Below are 25,559 nucleotides of genomic sequence, written 5' to 3'. Positions count from 1 at the left end.
CTTTCCAGTCACCTCCACAGTTACTCCTCACTTTTGGCACAGTGTTAACCTTTTTGACTTTAGTCACCTCTCACTGGCCAGTTCTTTCTTTCTTCTTGCACGTTTAGGGGGGTGCTGCAACGAAACAGTATCACCCTCAGCCCTTGAATGACCTGGGCTGATTTATCCTGAGTAGCATTTAATCTGCTGTGCTTCACTACATTACTCTGCTGTGAATGCTGACTCCTCACCTCTGAATGTCCGGAGGCTTTTGCTATGCCTTTGTATCTAAAACACTACCGCAAATTCATCAAATGCCTTCTAAATAATGAAGGCATGGCCAACACTATGCTATCATTGCCATTATTTTGCTTGTAATAGTCAAGATTTCATTCAATCTTAAATAAACGGGTGGCTGTGTTTTTGACTTTCCTCCCAGGTCATGATGTGTCCGTTTCAGTAACCGGAATGGGCTTTCACTAAACAGGCTTGGACATCAATGGTTCTCTATCCTGTGGCACAAAGAGCTAGCATCCTGGTGCACTTGCTATGCAAGAGGTGTGATGTTCCTCAGCCCCTGATTCACAGAGCGGAGCGTATATTGGAGGAGATTTAAAATCCATTACAGTTTATTGCTCCCCAGGAAAATAGTTGAACAGAGCATAGCTAAAGCTGGAGTTGGAGCAAGGCACCTTCAGGAAAAACATAAGCACCGATTTTTCATTGATAGCTCTGAATGCATTTGTGCTGCACGGCTACAATGTAGACGCCTCATAATTTTGAGAATTGCTGTTTATTGTTAACCTTGGGGCAATCTGCCCACAAGACCTATTAGTTGCTGCTCTGGAGCTCCCAATCATAAGCCACAATAAGTTTCAGAAGAGGGAGCTTTCCTATTATTTACCTCTTTATGTGCTTTGTCTGTTTTTATCTTGTGTTTCCTGTATGTGTGGCAGGAGCCCAGTCTCTGCAGCGGTGAAATCATATTTCACACTTGGGGTTATTTAGCGTGGACGTCTATTTGCAGCAACAAGACCTCGACATGAGCAACACTCAGTAAGTATAACACCCTCCGGAGTCTTGTTCGAAACCATGTGTACGAGAGAGTGTGAAATCTTAAATCTCTATTTATGAATATGTTGTATTATGCGCAGTTAGTCTCAGTGTGGTGGGATATGATTAGCAGAATGGGACCTGCACATGCTCGTGTGCCTCCCGTGAGTGACTTTAAACAGGGGATCAGGGAGAAAGTAGCGCTTGTCCTCGTCCAAGTATTTCCGGGAGATGGACTGCCATCTCTTAACATTCAGGAGGGATGTTCACTTGTCATCTTCTCTTATTAATAATTACTCTGTGTGTGGTCCTCAAGACAGGCCGAGCATTCTGACGACAGCCACAGCCGTGGCTAAGGGAAGGGTAAAGAGAGTGAGCATGGGAATGGAGCTGAGGGGAGTAGCGTGGAGTGGGAGTTGAATGCAAAATGGGTTTAGTCAGCTGCATCTTCTGCAAGCCACGGGGTGCTGCTTCTAATACATACAAACAGGGGCTACTACCTGGGTTACAGAACAGCACAGAAGTAGAGGACAGAGGCGCATGACATCTGTAACCAGATCATATAGAGAATCGTTGACTGCTTAGTAGTACAGACACATGATTTAATGCTAAGTGCAGCTGACTGTCTGAGAAGTGGCAGATGTGGCAGATGGGGAAACTCGTTCAGATCTTCTGAATTATTTTCACCGCTTGAATCTGTATTAAATCTCCCACCTCCCTCCCACATGTGGTGTATTATTTTTTTCTAGAAATATGACGTTTATATTTTTATATGATTAAGTCTTTTTTCTGAGTGTCGTAGATTGGACAGATAGATTAGATTCCCCTTTAAGATTCATTAAATAGCTTAAAGTGTCTAACTATATAGCATATATGTGGCACCAAAACCAAGAAGTAATTGCGTCTTCCTCACTGTCTGTATAGTCAGTGAGGTAAATTAATGACCTTGTTCTTTTATGCGATAGACCTTTTTTTTTAAATAAAACACCTCTATGAGCCACGCTGTTAGACTAGGTGATATTGGTGCTGGTCTGTATTTGTTTTTTAGCAGGGATCTCTGGATACTACACGTGAATGTTTCAGGCATCAAAGTCAAAACAAGGTCCCACTGAAACTCAGCATCACAGGGGTTGCCAAAAATATCTGATCCCTATAAATGCACCATTGTGGCAGAGGCTTGTGATGAAATCATGACAGCGAAGTGCTGTGCACCAAGGAGCAGCCAGTTTGTCCGCATTCTAACTCACTGGGTAAGACAAAGCAGCTGGGTTATAGATGGTCGGCCAGAGATACTGTGGCAGCGAGCGCTCCGAATGACAATGATACCAGTGCCCTCTGCAAACCAACAGTTCGTGCTGAGGCAGCACTTTTCAATGCAGTGACAGAAGCTGGAGATTTATTGCTCTGAACAGGTTATTTAAAATATTAAGTGACAGGCAGCAGTCTTAACCTTTCTGACAGAATCCAATAATGCATGCCATCTTCTTTTTTATTACCTTGTTATCATATGTTGTTGGCAGTTTAAGGTCAATATTAGTAATTATTAATATAGCTACAAAATTCTCATACATAAACAAGACGAAGTAAACAAGATGAAGTAAATCATGTTCATCCATAACTCAATGAATACAGAGATTTGACATCACTTAAATAAGCTAAATTCAGTTTCAGTCTTTCTTTCAAACTGAATTTAGTTTAGTTTAGTTTAGTTTAGTTTAGTTTAGTTTAGTTTAGTTTTGCACTCACGGTTAAGGTTACTATTAGGTTGCTGGTTCAGTTCCAACAAATAACAGAAATCCCCTTTGAGGTTGGGTCAGGAAGTGTAAAACTCTGCCAAATCAAGCACACATAACTATCTACTTCCTCCTCCTCTTCTTCTTCTATATAAGGTAGTTTTTACTTCATTGGTGTTTAGATTAATTAAAATACATATTAAATTACAGTTTCCTTACATGACAACCTTAAAGACCTGGCTGTATTAACCAATGCCATGTGTATGCATCTGTGTGGCATTTCTAAACATTAGCTTGTGAAGAAGAAAATTGCATATTTTGGGTTAGTGTTAAGCTCTCAGTTTTACTCTGTATAGGTGCAAGATTTTCCCTGCAGCCATGCATGCTCTCTCTTAACCTTGTTGCTTCCTCGTGGCGTGTACTAATATTGCATGCTTCCGAAAAGAGACTCGCCTTTGGCATGCTGCCGGCTGTCCTTGCCTGCATCACTGAGGGGGGCAGCAGGGTGTTCATATGTGAAGATTCCACTCACTCCCTACAATGGCAACCAGCCACTCCACTGCACCCTGCACATAATCACTCCTGGCCTGCTTTGTGATTGTCTGAAAATGTGATTTTGATGCACTAAACAGTTTGTGGCTGTCATCAGTCATTAGCGTCCTTGTTGCAGCTGGTCAGAAGTGCCAACTCGACAGATAACAACGCAGGCATGTTTTGTAGAGGACAAAGTTATATATGGGCGTTTGACCCTGAAGCTGAGCACCAATTTCAAGCTGGACTCGCATAACAGTCAGTCATTTTATCTACGAAAATCAGGGTAGAGTGTTTTGTTTTTGTTTGTTTGTTTGTTTGTAGTCCTTATGTGCAAATCTAAGAATATATTTCAAGTGAATTCTTGTGAGAAGAACAACATGAGCTTTCAAGGAAGTCCAATACACAGCTGTTAGTCAAGAAATAAATCAGGAAAGAGAAGGACCTATTTTCTTTAAAGGTCTCCCTACGTTAACATTTACCATGAAGGTGGGTCTGCTCAGTGATCTTCTACTAACTGGTTCCACCCTTTCTGCTTCACCTCCAGCGCAGAGGTTGTAGAATTCACCAGCCCAGTGGCTTTTGATCCCTCTGCCTTGTAATCAATGACTTCCCCCACTGTTAAGTACTCCGGTTATTGATGTCTCCTCGCTGGCTGCACTGGGACTGCAGCCAAGGAATGTGACTCTTCTCTTCCATGGTGCCTTCTCCTTGTCTGCTATTGGTTGAGCTTGTGATATCACAGCCCTCCCTGCACATTTAAGTTTTAAGATCTCATTCCTAGATCAAGTGACACCTTGTCTGGTCCTGCCAAATATAGCTAGCGTCACGGAGCACACAAAAAACCAAAGGGGGGAAAGATGGTTTGCTCTGCAATGCCATTTATAAAATTTGACAAATACAGTTTTGTTCAAAGTGTATATAAAAGATGGATGTAGCCAACATGATGTCACCTAGGGGTTTCTAGACTGTGCATTTTGAAGCCTCAACATCAGTGTTTTGGTCTCCACTGTGTTACTTTTTTGAAGAGCAGCTGAATTACTAAGTTATCGTATAAGACCTGTAAGCCTGGTAAATGGTAAATAGACTGCACTTCATACAAAAACTTTTTTCTATGCTTAAGTTCTTTCTAGTTAATGTTCACACACACGCATTCACCAACGTTCTCATTAGTAAAAGGGTGGTTGTGACTCATGTAGAGCAGATACTCTACTAATCGGAAGGTTGGTGGTTTGATGCATGCCAAATATCCATGGGCAAGATACTAACCCCGAGTGTGAGCAGATAGAAAGTGTAGAAAAGGGGCTTGTATGAATGGCTAAATGAGGTGCTCAAGTAAGAACCAGATCGTTTACCATTTAGTAGATGACCAGCCACCTGACCCTACTTATTAGATGTATTCACAGACTGTGTGGATGCACTGCACAGACATTATTAATTCGAATTATTGCTAAGTTGTCATGGTACTGGGTCGTGTGACCCAGTGTTCTGAGTTTCTTGATGTTTTGTTATTCATTTGAGTCAAGTTCATTTCAGTTTATCTAGTTACATTCTGTCATGCCTAGGTTACAGTTTTAGTTCATGATTTATCAAGCTTCCTTTTTGTCTCATCCCTGTGTTAAGTTTCCCGCATCGGCTGGTCATGTTAAGTCTACGTGTGTTTATCTGTCATGTTTCATGTCCAAGTTTTCTTTGTTTGTCAAGTTCGAGTCATGTCTGTGTCTTGTTATGTCATAAACTTCCATTAAAATGCCCCAAAGGGCACCGACATCCCATATCAGCACACCTAACCTATCACATCTGTCAGTCAAAGCTACCAGGCCCTGTGTGACAGGTGTCACTAAAATATAGAGCACAAGCATGCTGTGAACTAGTAGTTATTGTGTGAATGCTGTTCCTGTTTCTCTTTATTGTGTGGATGCTGTAGGCGTCCACACGATTTTCACCATTCAAATTTCACAATATTCTGCTACTTCAGCTCATTCCTGCTATATATTTTTGTACTTTTAACTATTATACTTTTTAAAATATTAAGCTTTTTATGAATTTTTTTGTCCCATTGAAATGAATGGACCACATTATCAGTGTGGTCATTGACTTTGCTTGCTGGGGTGAGCTGTGTTTTAGCTCAGTGAAATGAGCAGCCTTTTTCAGAGCAGGAGGCCCAGATTCAAATCCCGCTTATGGCAACATTTTTTTCAGTTAACTTTTTTAACTCCTTTCAACACAAATTTCAGCTTCTTCACCCCTTTTCAGCAGAATTTTCAGTTTTTTCACCCCTTTTCAGCAAAAATTCCAGATTCTTCTATACTTCTTTACCCCTTTTCAGTAGAAAGGTTTGCTTCTTCACCTCTTTTCACCAGAATATTCAGCTTCTTGGCCTGTTTTCAGTGGAATTTTCAGTTTTTTCACCTCTTTTTAGCAGAAAGTTCAGCTTTTTCACCTGTTTTCACCACGAATTTCAGTTTCTTTACCTCTTTTCAGCAGTATTTTCAGTTTCTTCACCAGTGTTCAGCACAAGTTTTTGTTTCTTCATCTCTTTTCAGCAGAATTTTCAGCTTTTTCACCTCCTTTCAGTTACCTGAGAACCAGTGAGATGAGTAGTTACCTTGGGACCAGGAGGCTGCGTTCAAACCCTACTCATGGCAGTATTTCTTTTCAGCAGACAGTTTAACTTTTTCACGTCTTTTCAGTACATATTTCAGCTTCTTCACCCCCTTTCAGCAGCATTTTTGGCTTTTCACCTCTTTTCATCACAATTTTCAGTTTCTTTACCTCTTTTCAGCAGAAATTCCTGCTTCTTCAGCTGTTTTCAGCAGATTCACACTGCATTTTCGCAAGAAATGCAACTCTTCTAGTTAAAATTGTAACTGTGCTCAGTTCAGGCAAATTTAAGTCATGGGTTTACACAGATTAATGCAAAACGGTGGCTTCCTGTAAGGTATGGGGCCAATCCACATTTATTCTACTTTGCTGTAGAAAGCAAGAGTCTTTTCTCATTAAAGCTGGTGTGTGTTTTGTTTTAGTGAACATACTATTTCCATGTGTGCAGTTAGGTGTTGTGAGGCAAGAACACAAAGAATTTCAGGATGTCGTGGTTGCACTGACTGAGACGTTTTCCTGGTGAGAATATTGGGTAATTTAAATAAGCGGCACATTTTCATGCAACCTTGCTCTAAAGGCTGCATGAAGCACTGTCACTTGTGCTTTATAACTCTCGCTGCTGCACACAGACAACATGTAGATACCAGTTGTCGCTATCGTATAATCAGCTAGAACTTGCAAAATTACTCATGGATGACTCTATCAGCAACCACTTCAGTTCTCTGACTTCACTGCTGCTCTGTTTATGGTGTGTATTGCATGTGACAGGGCTCCTCCCCAGACCGGAGCCTCAGAGCTGGAGGTCATCTCCCAGCAGGTAGAGGACGACAACCAGTGTGTGGCCCCCGTCCAGCTGGTCAGCTTCACCTACAGAGATTTGCCTTTGGCGGCACTGGACATATCCCTCGCTGGATCCCAGCTCATATCTAACCCAGATGAAGAGGATAGCAGAGAGGGGTGAGTCCCATCATTTGTTTGCTTGGCAGCTTGTGGTACCCCTTGGAGTGATTATATAACTAATAAGCACTTGTAACAAATAAAAGCAGCACAATGAGGTCAGCTTGTGATTTGTGTCTCAAACTTTGTGCATTTTGAGACAATTGGAAACAAACCAGTGGCACGATTGCACATGGAAATTTTCTATAATTAATTTGTGTACTAAAAAGTCCCAAAATGTAATTATGTATTGATTGATGTTCTGGATATTTGCCTCCACAATTAGGAAGATACTAGAGATATGGTGACTGAGTCATTGTGTCTGCTTTTTGCGTGTTAGTGCCACATTCATAATTAAGGCAGAATTGCAATTACTGCAATCTATAATCTACCCTGGCGGGGGAGAAGCTCTGCCATCACTCTCTCCATTGCTCGTTATTGCACATTGTAATTACACCTGGCATATTGAATCATTCCGCATTTTATATTGGAGTCCGAGAGTGGGGGATATTTGGCACTGAATTTATTAGTGTCACTGTGTTAAATGGACAATGTCTCCACTGATCTGTTCATTTCAGCTCAATGACACAGCGATTTCTCTCACCAGACAGGCTTCTGTTCACAATGTTGATTTCTGGCAGGAAAAAAAAAAGAGCACCATAGCTGTCCTGAGCTGTCAGAGCCCTGGTTCTCTCCATGAAGCCTGCTTGTCCTGCGTTTGTGTTGTTTGCTTATCACCATATCGCCGTTTGGCCCAGTGTTCTCAGGATAGGACACACCCCTCCTTGAGCACCCCTGTAGCGAGTGTCCATGGCTTTCCACTCAGGACGCGTGACTCACAACCCTTTTGGCATGCTGCAATGCTGGCATCCATGCAGAAAAAGAAGACGAAGAGCATAAGGTTAATTGGAGCATCCATTTTTTTTTTTTTTTTTTTTTTTGGGGGGGGTGCCATCCAAGCCCTGGTGTGTCAGATGAAAATATCCCGCTGGACTTTGCCTGATATGGCCTTGTCCAGGATGATGGCTCTGCGGGATGAAGGGCGAGAACAGATGGGTCCTGTCCCGAACACCCGCTCTGTTATCGTACCTCATATTTTTCTCGCTCACTTGCTCACAAAATGAACAGAAAACAAGTGCATAGCAAAGCCACGGCAAAAGGGCAGGATCTGGCAGCCCAGCAAAATGATCATCACAGCAGGCAGTCTCAAAGGACACCATATGAAGCCCTGGTGCCCCAGAGATTTAGCATTGTGCTATGAAAAACTCATGCGGTGTCAAGATGTGACTGTGGAGGATTTATGAAATCACCAGTGTAAATATGATTTGTGATGAAAAGTAAGTGGGTATTTAAAGCTGATTGAAGAAACCCCCTCTTTGTTTTTGGCGAGATTTGGAAGCACTCAGCACACTGATGAAACTATTAAGCAATCTCTCACCCATGAGAGCGTCACGCTGTGTTCGATGACCTTTTGTAGATTGGAATTCCTGATTTTCAGGTCACTGGAATTCCAGCCACATACCTGTCATTACTTTCACGAGTGCATTTGTCATTGTCGCTCTCGGTGACAGCTCCAGCGTCACAGGTTATAGCTACCTTTATGAATCAAGTGTGTAGCATCCAAGGAATGACACAGCGGTGGCCACAGGACTTTAAATCAGTCAATGCCAGCCTTCAATCAGGAGTGATGACTTGATCAAGCTATTATTATCTATAATTGCGTTGGCCTGTAAATACATTTTCTCTTGTTTATTGGAATGTGCTCTTGTGAAAACTCTTCTACTAGGCATGTAATTGGCTAAATTTAGCTCTCTGTAAGTGATAGTTTACGGGACAGTAAACCTGCTTTGGTCGTGTTTTGGTTTGCAGTTATTTTTTGCTTCTGTGTTGGTGATTAGAAATCCTTTTCTTTTTTCTAGCTATCATCACTTACTTTCACTCACTAACTTTGGTTGTTGTTTTTTTCTTTTTTTTTGGTTTCTTTCTTTTTTTATTCCTGTGAAAAGTGAGCAGAAAAACAGCATACCAGAGATGCACATTTAGTCCTCAATAACAGCTTCTCATGGCTCTTTATCAGGAGATGTGGGCGACTACGTAGGAGGTGGATGTTCTTGTGGACTACCAGGGGCACACACAGTACTTGCAGATTCGGTGCAGTGGTGAGCAGGGAGGAATTATTAATAGATTTTTGGCTGCTCACTTTTCCCCAAAACTTGCTGTAATGTCCATGTTCAGGGCAGTGCAACTACCCATCCACCTTTGGTGACTTAAATATGGCCCCTTATCTTTTTATATTAAATAATAATAGTTTTTTTGTTGTTGTTGTTGTTGTTTTTAATATAAACACACTAACTACCCAGTTGTAGCAACCTAATCAACCTTGTGGCATTTAATGTGTAACAGGGCTAATGAAAATGGCCAGACCAGCCAGTTGTTTGTGTGCATCCAAAGCACATACCTACTGACTGTTAAAATATTGTAGTACTTGAATTATTTGCAAACCTGGAAGCTGTACAGAAAAAAAATAGCAGCGCGGTGAAGTGGGCATCTGTTCAGTCACAGGTTACTCTATTTCTTCAACACAAAAAATCTGTTTTGAAGCTGTGAAACCATCACTATCCCTCTAAAAAAAAACTCTCAGAACTCTGTCGGCCAAGAAAAAATTATGACTGGTTTAAGCAATGGTACAGTAGCAAGGTGGCATATTTAGTTTTGCTTTACTCCTTGAGCTTAATGACCTTTAATACTAGGTGGAGTCTGATGCAACAACAGTGTATACACACAAAAGCCAATTGTACACTGTTTCCCACACATAAAGGAAGAATGTAGACTGTGTGGACCTCACAACACATGTTCTTTAGAATCAAGCAAGTACACTGAGGTGGGGTTGAAAATCAAGCTCAGAGCTTGCATGTATTGTTATAATAAATACCTGTTGTTTCTAAACACACCTATTTATACTAATATGTACAATTTACCATTCACAAAGTTTATTACAGATCATTTAGTTCATGCTCAGTTTTATTGGGTGTGTTATTATCATTGGAAATTGGTGGTGTAAATAGCTGTGAGGCTGCATATTGGCTTTCTTTCCTTGTGTGAACTGACGCGCCTCTTTGTCTCTTGTTTGCTATTCGACTGCTGCCCATGTTTGTGTCTGCTGGGGTCCTCTTTAGTTTTTTCTTCAGATTTTTTTCTTCTGTTTGTTATTGAGATCACTAAATACATATTTCCAGTTGTTTTTCTCTTTTCTGCTTTGCTAACAAGTGTTTTAGAGTCCCATTTGGGACTTCTTTGCTGTTTTCTTTAGCTGTTATGGCTGTTATTCAAAAGCTATTTTGCAAACAGAAATTCTTTGTGGAAGTAACAATAAGGGAGTGCCTGCATCTGTTCATGCGTAAAGGTTGGACCAAAAATCAGGCTTGTGGACATGCACACTGAGATTTATAAAAGGACAATATATATGCCCCAGATTACTGATATGCTTTTTTACAAAAAGAAAAGAATGTATCTGCACAATTCTGTCAGTCCAAACGCACTTTTAGATGTGTATCTACAAAGAGTTTTATGCTTCTTTCCCTTAAAGAGTGTCTGCCTGGCCTCAGCCTTTAAACCCTGAGCTGTACATCCTAAGCTTGTCCTGTCTTATCATCCCCAGATCAGCCTGCTGTCCACAGCAGTAGTAACATATGCCACTGATTTCCAGGGGCCAGACTAGGAGGTGTGAAGCACTGCAGCAATGACAGATGGTTCATATGGGTTAACCTGCCATTTTGAGCGGAGAAGAGAGGCGGAGAGGAGAAATGGAGCACACGACTTTCCTCCGCACTTTAATTCTCCAAGCTGCCAGCTGCAGATCATGCTAGATGATTCTGTTTGATGAGTGCCATTTCTCTGTGTGTTGTGTGGAATTAGCCCCGTGCCATGTTGCATGGAAATGTTAGACATTAGATAAGGAAAAATTGTGCCCAGGCACCTGGACTAATTGCACTTGCTAACAAAATCTTTATTTACTGCCTGAATTAAAGCTCTCCACCCTCTTTCTCCCCATGAAAATGCATTAATATAGCAGCATGTCAAACTGCACATTATTAAAAAAAAGCCCAGGGTTGAAGTGCTCAAGGTTGAAATAAGATGTAATAATTAAAAAAAATCCAGACTGTAGAATATAGCTATGAAGTACACTGCCAGAGTCTAGTGTGAAGCTTGGCAGCAGCAATATGTCATGGGGCTTTGGCACCAGAGCCATACTGTACCTGTTCTTTGTTGATGGATGTCTGAAAAGAGAACAGGATTTCTCTTTTTTTTTCTCTTCCCTCTGACTCTATTTCAAACACACACAGTAACAGTCCTCTCTATCAAATTGGCTCTCTTGCCTGGCACCATGTGCGACACAATAGATGACATTTGAGTGCAGGGTTTGAGGGTTTGTTAATATTCACAGACATGCAAAGTGTGAGATTGCTTTTTAGGCTGAGAGCGAGAGAGATCAAGTGTCCTGGTGAAAAACCATTTATCAGGGACAGCTTGTCTGCTGCTCTGCACATGGAGCCCCATCCATCTCCATTTGCTTGGTATCTGTGGCCCATTTCTCTGGCTGGGACTATTGCCGAGCCCCTTCTGCTAGGCTGTACCATGGAGTGAAGTGATGATAGCTGATTGCTTTCCGAAACCAGTGGAAATATCTGGTTATACTGAGAAGCTGCATGGATTTTCCCAAAGAAGGTTAGAAGGATGCAGGTGGCACACCAGACACACATGCTAGGTCCTTAACTGTACTTATTGACACATGCAAAAAGAAGCAGACCAATAATATTTTTCGGACAGTATCAGTTCATCAGTCATAAAATGATTTTTACACAACATAATGCAGGAAAAAAAATGCTTGAGGTGATGCAGAAGTAGTGTCATGCTCAAGTCAGAGGGTTTCGAACCACTCAGTCATGATGTATTAGTTACAGTACATCATGCATAACCATTTGCCACTTTTTAGGTACACTCATTAAATTGCTTGTTGTTGCAAAAATCTAATTAGTCAATAATATGTCAGCAACTCAATACATGTAGGCATGTAGACATGCTTGGGATGACCTGCTCGATGAGGACAAAAGATAAAAACTTCGATGATGGCATAGTTGTTGGGGCCGAATGGGGGCTGAGTATTTCACTGCTGAGCTACTAGGATGTTATCACAAAACCACAGAGTTTACAGAGAATGATAAAGAAAAAATATCCAGTGAGCCACAGTTCTCTGGATGAAAGTGCCATGTTGATGACAGAAGTCAGAGCAAAATGACCAGACTGCTCTGGGTTAATAGGAAGCCAATAGTAACTAGTCGTTACAACCAAGGTATGCAGAAGAGGATCTCTGAATGCAGAATCCTGCCTTGTATTAGCTGTTTAACCTTGTGATGGTGGTGTAATGTTTTGAGGGATACTTTCTTGGCACACCTTGGGCTCCTTAATATCAGCTGAGCATCATTTAAATCCCACAGCCTACCCGAGTGTTGTTGCTGACTACAGTGTACCCATCGTCTGATGACTTCTTCCAGGAGGACAATGATTCATGTCCTAAAGCTCAAATCATCTCAATCTGGTTTCTTGAACATGATGCGATTACCGTGTTCGGACGGCCTCCACAGTCACCAGATCTCAATCCAATAGAGTACCTTTGTGACATTGTGAAATGAGAGATATCTCATACCAACATATCTGCAGTGTCTGTGTGATGCTATCATGCCAACATAGAGCAAAATCATCACGGGATGTTTCCAGCATCTGGTTGAATCTATGCCACAAGTAATAAAAAGTCAAACTTGCTACTAGGTATTTGTTATAAAATATGAAGTACAAAGAATTTATTATATGATGTATACATATGATAATTTTTACATTCTTAAAATAATTATCTGTATTGGTCTATTAGTAGTATATGATTCAATAATAAACCCATATTTTTTAAAAATCTTGAATAAATCTTTTTACCTTGGTTTTTACCTTGTAAGATATTACTAGCAGCACTTAAGGTGATTTGCTGCTTAGCTGGTTTCTTCTTTCAGGGTTTCTTTCCTTCTTTTGGTTCTAATAAGACATGACTTGATGACTCATCGGGCATTTTACAGGTTGTAAGTAGGCATTTGATTTCATATTCAATAAATCTGGGCAGTGCTTTCTCAGGAAACTGAAGTTCTCAAGTATGAAAAAAAAAATCAGTGTTCTGTATCGTATCTATTATGAAATGCCTCTTTAAGTGTAAAAAAGTAAGCTAAGAGATAGGTGTAAAGCAGAGTGCTTGAAGAGCCTGAATGAGATTAAGTCTTCTCAGTGCTGCTGTGGAGTAGCCTGCAGGCGCACACGGTTGTGGTCCATTTTCCCCTGTCCGATCCTGCTGAGTTCAGCAGATTGGTGCGAATTGGTTCAAGTTTATAGAGGAGGAACCACAGGGCTATATAGTTATTTGAGCAGGGCGAGAGAAATTGAGAGGAGACAGACAATCTGAGTCAAGCAGCACTTCAAAAATGTCTTGCTGTCAGATAGATCCACACGATGTCTGCAACTTAAACCAGAACATAGGATATCAACATAACCACTTAGATGAAAGTATCCATACAGCTGTATGTGCAATGCACATGTGTAAGCACAAAGATGTTAGGATGCAGAATCCAGTTATCAACAAATCCATCCCTCCATCCATCTTATTCAATTCAGGCTCATGGGTGGGCTGGTAACTATCCAAGCTATCGTTGAGCGAGAGGCAGGGCACGACTAGGACAGGTTTACAGTCTGATGCAGGGCTGATAATTTACAAATCATTTTAACAGTTGAAACTCATTATTGGACGTCACGGTGGGGCAGTGGTTAGCACTTTTGTCTCACAAGAAGAAGGCCCTAGGTTTGAATCCACCATCTGGAGTTTGTGTGTTCTCCCCATGTCTACACAGGTTCTCCTTGGGTACTCTGGTTTCCTCACAAGACCAAATTAGGGGATCCACCTTTTGTTAGGATAATTTGTAAACCACTACACTTCAGAGATTAACCTTCCCCAGTGTTTATTTATTGAGAAAGCAGAGAGGGTGACATCTTTCTCTGTCAGTTTATCTGCTCTTTTTGTAACTAATTGAGGTGTGGATGTAAAAAAAAGAAAACAAAGAGTTATTTGTCTGTCTCTTTGTTACCATGGTGGCCCTAGTGGGTTAAAGAAAGGTCAATGAAGGTATGTGACTGACCTGTTACCAATTAACCTAATTAGCCATGAGACTTTCTACTGTTAAATGTTTTATAGCCTTGAAGGCAAAATAATTTTGTCTCAGATTCAACATTTAATATCTGTGTGTACTATTTTCAATGAAATATAGATGATTTTGATGATTTGTAAGTCATTTAATTCATAGACACACATCCCAGAAGCTTTATAAAATTAATCTAAGGAGCAAATACTGCATCTGTTTGGTTAAACTCATGTTCTGTGCTCGTAACCTGAAACCAGTGGTCACATTCATTCATTCTGAATGGCCACTAGGCAGTGATCTGGGTCTTGGCCTGGTATTGAATGGACACTTTATGTATTTTAGACCTAAATCATAATTAATGGTGAATTTATGGCAAATGTCACCGCTCTGCACCCTGGTGTCCTTATTTTATTTTCACTGAATAGCCAGTCAAGAGTTTCAGAAGGTAATTTACAAGACAGCATCAAGAGCAACTGTATATTAGTGCTTAATGTTTGCAGTTGTTTATTGCTTCCCTTTATGAGTGTGTGCGTGTGTGTGCTGTAATCAATTAATCAATACCTTTGAGGAGCTCATAGTCACTCATTCCTTCTGGATAAATTTTCCCATTTGCAGCCTCCCCCCTTCTCTCCTACCCTACAAACTTATACACACAAATAAAGCACCACTTCCCTTATTTAATTACCATCTAACTTGTACCTGATGAGTTTACGCTGTATTTTATCTTGTCTCAATTACTGGAGACAGTATAATAAAAGACATGCTCCTAGCATCCTCATCTCAGTGAGAGTTACTTAGCTGGGGATGGAGCCAAAACGCTGTCCCATCTGTGTGAATGGGCCCCAGCAGAGCAACCAGACACTTTCATCAGTGCCAGTCATTCTGCTTAACGTCTTTGTCTACTTTGTTGCTACTATAGTGGCCATTCTGCAGCCAGCATCATGTACAGCATTGATCGATCTTATGATCTAATCCCCTTTTTCACCGCTGCTGCCGGACTCCCTTCGATCTTTTGCCGCTGCAGCCACTGGTACATTGATGTCTTTATAAACCTGTCCACAGTTCATGCTACCCCGCATCTTTATTTCTTTAATTTCCTCTGTACACAGTGTCCCTTAAAGTATACACATGATGTTTCCCTGTGCACATACAAGGCACTTCTTTTTTTTAGATTTGTCATACTTGCATGTTTCAGATCATCAAACTGATTTTAATTTTAGACAAAGAAAACCCAAGTAAAGACAAAATAGTTTTTAAATGATGATTTAAAAACTTAACTGCTCCTTTGTTTAAAAAAAGAAAAAAAGAGTAAATGCTCTCCCTTGTTAAATCATTAACTACCATTAGTAATAAGGGTGGGAGTGGGGGGGAGGAGGAAAGGGTTACAAAGCCATTTTTAGGGCTTTGGGACTCCAGCAAGGAAACCTGGAACAGTGGTTGATAGTGAACCTTCCCAGGGGTGGCCAGCCTACCAAAGTTACTTAATAATTCTCAACTCAATAATGACTCATTTGGGTCACAAAAAAACCCAGGACAACATCTGAAGAACTGCAAGCCTCGCCTCTGTTAAGGTCAGAGTTGATGATTCAATAATAAGAAAGAGACTGGGCAAAAATGGCATTGATGGGAGAGCGCCAAGGAGAAAACCACTGCTGAGCAAAAAGAAAACAGAGACTCGTCTCACATTTGCCCAAAAAAAAAAAACATCTTGATGATAAAATTGAACTTTATCAGGTTTGAGACTTGTTACATCTCGATTAAAACTAATATAGTATTTCATAAACGGAACATCATACCAGCAGTCCAGCATGGTGGTGATAGTGTGATGGTCTGGGGCTGCTTTGCTGTTTCAGGACCTGGACAACTTGAAACCATAAATTCTGCTCTCTACCATAAAACCCTGAAAGAGAATGTCCGGCCACCAGGGGCTGAAGGGAAAAAAAGAAATGAAACAAAATAAAGCTTTTGGAGACTTAAATCTGATTGAGATGCTTTGCCATCATCCTATATTGGCCCCCAAAACACTCAAAAACGCTCCAAAGTGGCTAAATTCAAACAATTCTGCAAGAAAGAGTTGGACAAAATTCTTCCACAGTGATCTGAAAGACTTATTGCCAGTTATAACAAATGCTTGATTGCAGTTCTTGCTGCTAAGGGTGGCACAACCAGTTATTAGGTTTAGGGGGCATTTTTCCCCCTAATATATAAAATTACCATTTAAAAACTGTATTTTCTATTTACTTGGGTTATGAAGCATTAAAACTCGCTTAACGAGCAGAAACTTTTAAGTGTGACAAATACGCACACAACTAAAAAAAGAGGATGTGGCCAATTCTTTTTCTTATTATATGCGTGCATGAGAAATCCTTGAGGTATTACTCATTTGGTCTGAACCTGACTTGACCCCGCAAGAAAGTGAGGTGATTTTCTTCCTTGGCTTGCTCCATCACTGAAGCCTCACTTCCTCATAAATACTTCAGGTTCTCAGTGTTCAAGGTTTAAAGCGATTTCCCTAAAATTAAGTTTCTGAGCTTGGGCTAATCCATCACTGCCATTTACTCTGCTTCCAGACAGGGTTTTTCTTTACAGGTTTATTAAATTAATACCTTTTCTGCCTGGCTTGTGGGAAAGGTCTGAATGAATTATGATTCCACACAGTATGAGTTACATCATGCTTTTCAAACATGAAGATAAGTGAGGTGTCTCTCTTGGCGTGTGTGTTGCTCATTCTATCTCACTCTATCTAACTAATGGTGCACAAATGTCCTGTGACTGTGTGCGAGGCACATCATTAGGTAAATCTTTCTCTTTTTTTTTCTTGGCTCTTCTCCACTGGCAGATGGGGTTTGACATTGTTCCCTGGGAACGGATTGGTGCTGGGGAAAGTCTCCGAGGTATTTGCTAATGATACCATTATGCTGAACTACCTCTTTGTCACCTCAGGTGTTGAGCTACTAATCTGTTAGTATTGGCTGGTACAGAGGGTTGTTGCAGAGGGCCGAGAGCCACTGGGAGAGCAGTGGCACAGTGTGGCCAAGCTCCAGCCCCTCTGCTGACCTTGGTGAAGGATAGAAAGGATATGAAGCTGTGCTACACCAGAGCTGTAACTGCAAAACTGCAGCACTGCTCAGGATCGCCTCTTTCTTCCCACTTTCAAAGACAACCGTGTACTACTACGAAAGCCATTTCTGAAACGGAAGCATCAGGGAAATGAAAAAACAAAAGGTCTAAGAAACAACAGCAGTCAGTCATACAGGCTGCAAATAAGTCACCATTACAGCTAATTTATGTATATAATTGATTCTGAAGGTAAAAATAGATATGAACAATGCTGCTGTTCTTGTCTGCAAAAAAATCTATCTATAGGACTGATGGCCAAAATTACAAAAAGGACCTAAAAATGAGAAAAATCCTTGAACTAAATTTGTATCTTTCTCTGTTCTCGTTTTCATTCTTCCTGTTCCAACTGCCCCTCCTTCCTTTCTGGCTCTCTCTCTGATTCTCTTTTGGATGAATCCCAATGCCTTTGAACCGGCTGCACCCCGCTTTCTCTCTCTCAGTGTCTGCCTCCTTCATTCTGAGCTCAAGCAAAGGAAAGAGTAGAATAAATTGCATCCTCTCTTCTCCTCTGACAGACATTGCCCGTAGCTTTACTCCTATGGGGGACAGGTAACAACAGATAGTGGTTATTTTCAAAGGACAGCACTGCCTTTCTCAGTGATGCTTGTGAAAAAAGATGGCAACCCCGTGTGTGCGCATACACACTTTCCTGTTTAGAGTACCTCTGGTTAGCGTGCCTGGTTGGATGCATGACTGTACACGCATTGGAAAAGCCCTGTGTGGCTCCTGCAAATGTATCAATATTTACCGCCCATAACTCCCTACGCATCTCAACAGGTCAGTTTCTGATTGGAAAAACTTGAAATGGAGCTCAAGGGTGGATTTAAGGCAAGTGTGACACTTATCTTCAGCCACAATGTACCTGTGCAAAGAAGAAGCACACTAGGGACACTCCAGACTAATGGAGTGTTCATATATCACCGTGGAGATGGCTGTATAAGGCACCAGTGGGAATAATAGCATGTAAAGTGCATCAAAGCCGGGATCGGGCAGTCCAACTAATACAAGCTTTGCCTCTACTTCACTCTCAAACGCGCAGGCAGGTATGAGAGGAGAAACAATTCTTGTGCTGAGAACAAAACAAAGTTGAAGAAATTGTCATTTAGTTAAGAAAACATCTGCGTCATGCGTGTATATGTGTCATGTGTGTGTATATGCATCCTCCAAATGGTGCAAGTGCAGCCCCACTGTTGTACCAGGAGAGCTACATTATTGAACCAGTCAGTCATACAGAGCTCAAACACGAGGGAACCAAGAAGTTAACTTTCAGCCAGGCTCTTAACAAAAAAAGTCAACAAGCTAGACAGTTTCCTGAAAGAAAGTTTTGCCTTCTCAAGCAGTGAAAAGCAGAGACAAGAATTTCAATTTAAACTTGAGTGACCTTTCACCTCCTTTCTTGGTGCTCTGATGTTTTAGCACTAAATATATCTTTACTGTCTACAATTAGTGACTGGTATTGATTTAACTACACTGCTTAATGATGGCAGAAAAAAACAGACCTTAAAAACTGAAGGAAAGGTTGCAGAAAAAGCCAGAAAGAGAAGTTTTAAGAGGAACTGAGGGAAAGGACACCCTTTAATTCATACTTACGATTTCTTCATACTAATATATCATTTCAGTCCTAGCGAACTGTGTATTTATAATTCACATTCACTTTTTAAAATTCTTAAATCTAAGACTGTAAATTCGTTCATTCATTTCTTGCATTTTTTATGGCGTACATGAGGAATAGTGCCCTCTGCTGAAAAACATTTTAGGAGAATGCTGAACTGAGAAGGTTGAATACACTACAAATTTGCTCAATTTTGATGTTCCGTGTGTTTTATTGATTCGACCTTGAGTGTTCCCGTCAGATCTGAGTTCTGTTCAGCGAGACTCACGGCGTGTCTTCTCTGCCTTTCTGTGTCTCACACCGCCTTGCTCCCCCTCCACTCAGGTCAAACTGGCTGAAGCCATGCTGTGGACGAAGGGCAGCGCTGTGGCAGGTCTGTCTGCTGTCGGCAGGCTTCAACTGCTTCCTAGTGGCCTGTGTCATTCTGGTGGTGGTGCTGCTGCTGCTGGAGCTGCTCATAGACACCAAGCTGTTACAGTGTGAGTGAAAAATGAGGGGAAAATGTGGCTGGGATTTTTTTTAAAAAACTGGATACACCCTCATTTGCATAAAATGAATCATCAATGAAAATCATTGTGACGTAAATGTGAATTTAAGCAATCCTTGTCAAAACTACAATGATAATATATATTTATTAGTATTTTTTAAATCGTATAATATATTATTTTATAAGTAAAGAACTTTGACTAGAATACATTTCAGGCAAGTTTTTGTTTTTGCAAAGAAACTAAATCGCTGCTAACCTCATCTCGTAAATCTACTGTGTAATGAGAGAGTGTCATTTATGATCTGTTCTGGGACCCAAGGCTCTGATCAATCACGGTCTGGGGGGAAAAAAACCTTCCATTAGTATTCCACAGTTAACACTGAATGGCAGGTGCTTGAAATTCCAGTCCGACCCATCTCACCCCAGTATCACCTTTTATCTACATTATCTGGCTCGGTGGAGACATCCTCATCTGTCATGAGCAGAGAGTCGGGAGCGTTGGCCTTTTTGATGTCAGAGGGCTAACACACATGGTCTTACACCAGCAATATCCAAATGCATTCAGGTCTTTACTGTTCCCCCGGGACCGACTCACTGACCAGACAAAAGGAAAGTGAGACAAATGCATGAAGGGAGATAGCGGACAAAGGAATCGAGCAACGCGGAGTCGGCTGCCGGGTGATTGTGGGGAGGACTGGAGGAAGATGAATTGACTGATAGACAGATCACTGAGCACAGCAAACAGAGACAGATGGGGAAGACGTGGGGCGTGACGAGAAGCGCTTCAGCTGACAGCGTAGTGCTGTTTGAGCTTGTCCACAATTAGCCTGATGAATAGAAAGAAGGCGCGTGCATGCACAGTATGCACTGGTTTCATACTGAAGAATGATGCCTCATTCTTCAGTTGCGTTTTCCACAGATTTACTGCAACCTGTCAGTGTTATGCAGCATGTACACTGCAGGTTGTTTGTTATATTCCTAACAAAATCCAGCATCAATCTTTAACCACAGCTATCTCCTGATCAGTTTTTTCCTCTCTTTTTTTATTCCCTTTAGTTAATAATGCATTCCAGTTTGCCAGCATCATCCACTGGATCAGCCTGGCCATTCTTTCTGTGTTCTTCACTGAGGTGAGTCTTCCTCCACTCGACGCAAAACAACAGTCTCACTTACAGCTGATGCAGCTGCCTCTTGATTAATGCTACGTTGTGCAGTATGTGTGGGCAAGTGAGTTACACTGGCAGATTCTCATTACAATACTAATAACGCCATGAAATGCCCGATGCCCTCTGTCACGGCATGATTAGATTGTGATTAGTGCAGGTGAACAAGAGCACACCTCCATTTATCGCGCTCATATATAAAAGATTTAAAATTGTGCACACGTACCCTGAATGTGCACGTATAACCACTGCTGTTAAAGCTGGCACGCCCGGTTCCTTCTTAGGTTGTTCGATTGATCTGCGGCATTTGTTTTTAAACTGAACCCTTCGGGCTTTTCTGTGCTGCCAGTTTTAAATAATTTCGAGGCCCCAGGTAAGTTCATTGTATTGTATTGATCACCGTTTTCCTCAGAGCCAGCCGCATTTGTCTTAGTTTCTTAAACTTGACCATCTGAGTGGTAACTTTTGTTTCGCTGGAGTCAACAGAGGGAACCCCTCAGTGTTACTCTGAAGCAGTGGATTCAGCAGTTTGACTGGTTTGTGGAGTTTGTTCAGAATGGCAGAAGATGGAGGTTTGTTTGCTCTCCGCAGTCGCTGCTGTGTCAGCAGAAGGAGATAGTGCGGTGCCTCTAATTTTTGCTCTTGCTGCGTGTGAATACAACTGATGAATTCGCACTGAAAGAATAAAAGAGGGGATGAAATGTCCCGTTTATTATTGACAATGACCACAGACTGCACTCTATCTCTCTCTGTCTCTCTCTCTCTCTCAATTTAGCTGTGATTGTATTCGTCCATCTTGCTCCTTTGTAACTTGCTCACTGTCCCTATCTCTGCCCCCCACCCCCATTCCTACTGTCTCAGACCGTGTTCAGGATCGTGGTGTTGGGGATATGGGATTACATCGAGAACAAAGTAGAGGTAGGCTCCCGTGAGTCCCATTAGTCCTGACTTGGGGCCCTCTTTCACTGCAGTGTCATTCCTTCAATGTCATAGCTCAGACTGGCAACTACATAAGCTCAGAGCAGTATAGCAGTAACCTGGTGTGTGTGTGTGTGTGTGTGTGTGTGTGTGTGTGTGTGTGTGTGTGTGTGTGTGTGTGTGTGTGTGCGTGTGTGCACTTTCTCAGGTGTTTGATGGAGCTGTCATCGTACTCTCTCTGGCCCCCATGGTGGCCTCCACAGTGGCCAATGGCCCCAGCAGCCCCTGGGATGCTATCGGTCTCATCGTTACGCTGCGGATCTGGAGGGTTAAGAGGATCATTGACGGTAAGGCTGGGAGGGGCTGGTGTCCCCTACATCCTGTCCTTTACTGTCAGTTAAATAATGCATAGTGCACCCAGTGGTATCAGCCTCTTTAATCTGCAGGTTGTTGGCTCACTTGAGACTTTTATCATTTTTTTATTATTATTTTTACCAGTAATGATAGTAGAAGGACATAATATGCGATAATGGATTCAGTACTTACAGAAAAGCCACTATAGGCAAATAATTTGATCATTTTTTCAGTATTTTCATTTAGAGAGAATAAATAAATCCTTTTTTCACGTTCATGTCCTTTCTTATAGTTTTTCTAAGAGATACTTTAAAAAAAAAAAAAAAAAAAACACTTCTGATTCAAGTCAGCTGTCAGCACCTACACCAACCACTCAAATGATGCTGTGAAATCTAAAGCACTCCAAAAATATTTTCAAATCTTCTCTTAAAACATACAGCTCTTTTTACACAAGCTTTGCAGGTAGTAGTCCATGTCATCTGTCACCAACTTTGAAAATATGATGGCTTTTATTTACAAGATAAAAATATCTTACTGAGTGTAATATGTCCTTTTCTTCCAGCCTACGTCCTGCAAGTAAAGGTGGAAATGGAGCTGGAGATCCAACAGTATGAGAAGGCCAAGGCTGTGAGGGAGGAACAGCTTGATCGACTCACCCAGATCTGCCAAGAACAGGCCGTATGTGTCCTTATCTCTTCTCTATCCCTCGTGCAACTTTATAGCTGTGTCTGACCAGCAGAGGGCAGCAAAGTGATGTGCACTAAAATAATAAATCTGCACTCAAAAGGACAAAGATGATAAGACAATCGATATGCATAATCTTTTTGCTGCAGTCTGGATATCACATAATCAGCACTATGCAATACCTCAGAGCAATATATGGGGTTGCGGTTCTGTCATTGTTTTAAGTCACATTACCAAAATAAAACAGTGAACATCACTGTGTTCTCCACTTCAATCCAGAAATGAAGACAAAGACTGTTTGTGTTCAAAACACTTGTGTGTCTTATTTTAAAATTCTTCTGTCCTTTTCTCTCATCTCTTTTTCTTTTGTTAGTTTGAAATCAGGCAGCTCAGGGCCCACCTGGCTCAGCAGGACCTGGATCTTGTTGCCGAGCGTGAAGCAGCCATGCAGATCCACCATATGTGGGGTAAACAGAGCAGCAGTTTCCAGGAGGTGGACGGTCTGGCCCCTGGGGCCTCTGAGCATCACAGGCCAAACAAAGTTAGAGAGCCTGGGGGTGCTGCAGGTAACTGTCCAGAATACCCAAGCTCTTTGTATTACAAGTTATCAACGATCTGTGTGCATGGGAAGGAGTCCAGGCTGCGCTTTCCGTGGTAAATCACGTCCATGCTTACACATGGAGAAGGGGGAATTTGTAGACTAAAAGAACCTGGCCAACCTTTGGGCTGGTTAGAAATTTTGAAAGAAATCCCTTCTGACTCAAAAACCTTGAACATTGCTCCGCTCTTCATGGTGGAGTGTTGGGCCATTAATCGTGGCCAACATACACGACACAGTGTCAGTGTCCTGTTTTCAAAAACGTTCAGCTCAGAGTCCACATCAAAATTCTGGTGCCGCACATAGATGGACTATAAACCTTTCACACAGTGACAGGTCATAACTTACAGGACGTAAAAGCAACAAAGCACTGTCAGTACAGGTGATGTCAGGGCTCCAAACACTGAGGCTTTTCCTTTATCAAAGCTATAAATCACAGTGCGATCTATCATACATCTGAGCCACAGTGTTTCTACTCAGACAACCTTTTAACTGGGCCTGAACCTCATATACTCATGTGGTATTGATCATTTGGTGATGGTCCTTTGGGACCTTGGAAAGCACTTAAGAGAAACTGTTTGACTCATTTACTATCTGTGAAACATTTCCACACACCAAAAGTGTTCATTACCATTGAGCTGAAATAATTTGTAAGCTAATATATTAATAGTAATTACTGATTAGTTGTTCAGTGGTAATAATATTTCAACCAAAAAGTATAAAACATTTGCTAAATTCATATTTTGTAATAAAATCATTTTCCTGATGTATGTTTTATGTGATTGTAAGATGATCACCTTTTCAATTTGGACTGTTTTGTCACATAAAACAAGTACTTGAAAGGGTTTATTTTCATTTAAATTAAAGCACTGGTGTCAAACATAAGGCCCGGGGGCCAGAATCGGCCCAGCAAAGACTCCAATCCGGCCCCAGTGAACATGTTTTGAAAATGTGAAGGAGGGCATAGATTTTGGGCTTTTAACTGTATTTAAGTTTTACACTTTTTTCTACTAACCTCCCCCACTGCCATTCATACTACACTACATTAAGTACTAGATGAGCAATACCAATTAAAACAGAGAAAGGTTCCAGCTTTTTCATTATCTGCCAGAGAAATTTCTATATTTTTTAGTGTGTGAACAGTTTGTGTCTACTATGCAGTTCGTCTTGTTTCCACATGCTTAAATAATGTGAGTTGCTGTCATGTGATTCACTGATTAGATATTTGCGTTAACCAGCAGCTGAACAGTTGGACTCAATAAATTATTGGTTAGTGAGTGTCTAGATTTTATTGTATTCCAAGTCACCAGTCATACACAATTTCAATTATGCAATTTCAAAGTAGTTGAAATTCTTATGATGTAGCTTGATGTTAATAAATTGTCCCTTAATGTCAAGAAAACTATATTCATGATTTTTGGAAATTGAAAAGAAGATGAAGAAAATATTGAATGACAGATCTGTAATAATAAAATTCTATGATGATGTAAAATTTTTAGGCATTGTGATCAATTGCAAATTAACATTGAATGAACAAACAAATAATCTGTAGTCCATGCTTTTAGTTTGGACTACAGATCAGCTTCCACGTTCACTCTGAATTCCATTTTTCCTCTTTTGTCTTTTTAGATCATCATGGTCAAGATGACATGAACAACTATATCAGCCAGTACTACAGTGAGCCAAGCAGTGGTAAGCTTCAGCAGACTCTTTCTTCAATCAAAGTGGCACCACAATATTTCAGGCTCTTACACATTGTCTTATTTTGTAGACACAGGGATCCCAGACCCAGCGCGAGTCATTACAACAGCAGCCATAGATGTGCACCTGCCTAACAACCCGAGTCAGCTACCGCCCTCTTTGGTAAGCGCCGAAGCGGTGCCGTCCAGCCGTTTGCAGCGCACAGGCAGCTCGGTCAGCGAAGCCTCCACAACCACAGTGTCCCGTGCCAGCTTCAGCACCCGTCAGCACAGCATCAGCAGCCACACACTTGGCTCCACCATGGATTGCAGCTCCACGGTGCGCGAGGCCTCCACGTCCACAGACTACAGCGACCAACGTTGCTACCCTCCGCCCTACAGCAGCCCTCTGGCTCTGGGCACTCAGCCGAGGAGCCCCAGCGCTGTGGTGCAGGAGTTGCTCTCTTCTCTGTCTGAGGACTCGTGTCTCACACAAAAGGGCCTCGACCCCGTCAACCTGAAACCACCCAGCCCAACAGGTTCCACGAAAACCAGCCCCGAGCTGGAACACAGGGTCAACATCTACAACAAGAGGAACCAGGAGAGCCGAGTCGGACTCAACTCCAAGACAGTCATCCATCTGCAGGGTAACGAGCCTCTCCTAGAGGAGAAGTATAGGATGATGGGGCCAGTAGATACTCAAATCAACCGTCTATCAGAGACATAAGAGCCTGTAAAATGTATAACTTCACAGGACTCGCTCTTTATTTCAGCCACAAAAATTATTGCTCTACTAAATTCCCAAACTTCGCTGCTGGGAGTCACTGGCACATAAACTGTATGTCTGACATCCTCTTTGTACTACTGGAGCTGAGAGGA

At 41.5% G+C, this 25,559-nt stretch overlaps 1 protein-coding gene across 1 annotated transcript; it reads left to right on the top strand.

Annotated features, from left to right (window-relative positions):
• The first annotated feature begins 1,021 nt into the window (after window positions 1-1,021).
• tmem266 (transmembrane protein 266) lies at window positions 1,022-25,407 on the top strand. Its single transcript, XM_085357431.1, has 10 exons — window positions 1,022-1,035; window positions 6,669-6,857; window positions 19,122-19,276; window positions 20,341-20,414; window positions 21,309-21,365; window positions 21,574-21,712; window positions 22,282-22,397; window positions 22,777-22,969; window positions 24,631-24,693; window positions 24,773-25,407. The coding sequence occupies exons 1-10, from the start codon at window positions 1,022-1,024 to the stop codon at window positions 25,405-25,407; spliced, it is 1,635 nt and encodes a 544-aa protein (XP_085213557.1).
• The last annotated feature ends 152 nt before the right edge of the window (window positions 25,408-25,559 follow it).

Source organism: Diplotaxodon limnothrissa, linkage group LG7 (assembly GCF_057381915.1).
Source record: "Diplotaxodon limnothrissa isolate DT_005_m linkage group LG7, D_limnothrissa_male_GT1.1, whole genome shotgun sequence".
NCBI lineage: Eukaryota > Metazoa > Chordata > Actinopteri > Cichliformes > Cichlidae > Diplotaxodon > Diplotaxodon limnothrissa.
Note: the sequence above shows the minus strand (reverse complement) of the source record. Positions and strands in the feature narration are given on the sequence as shown.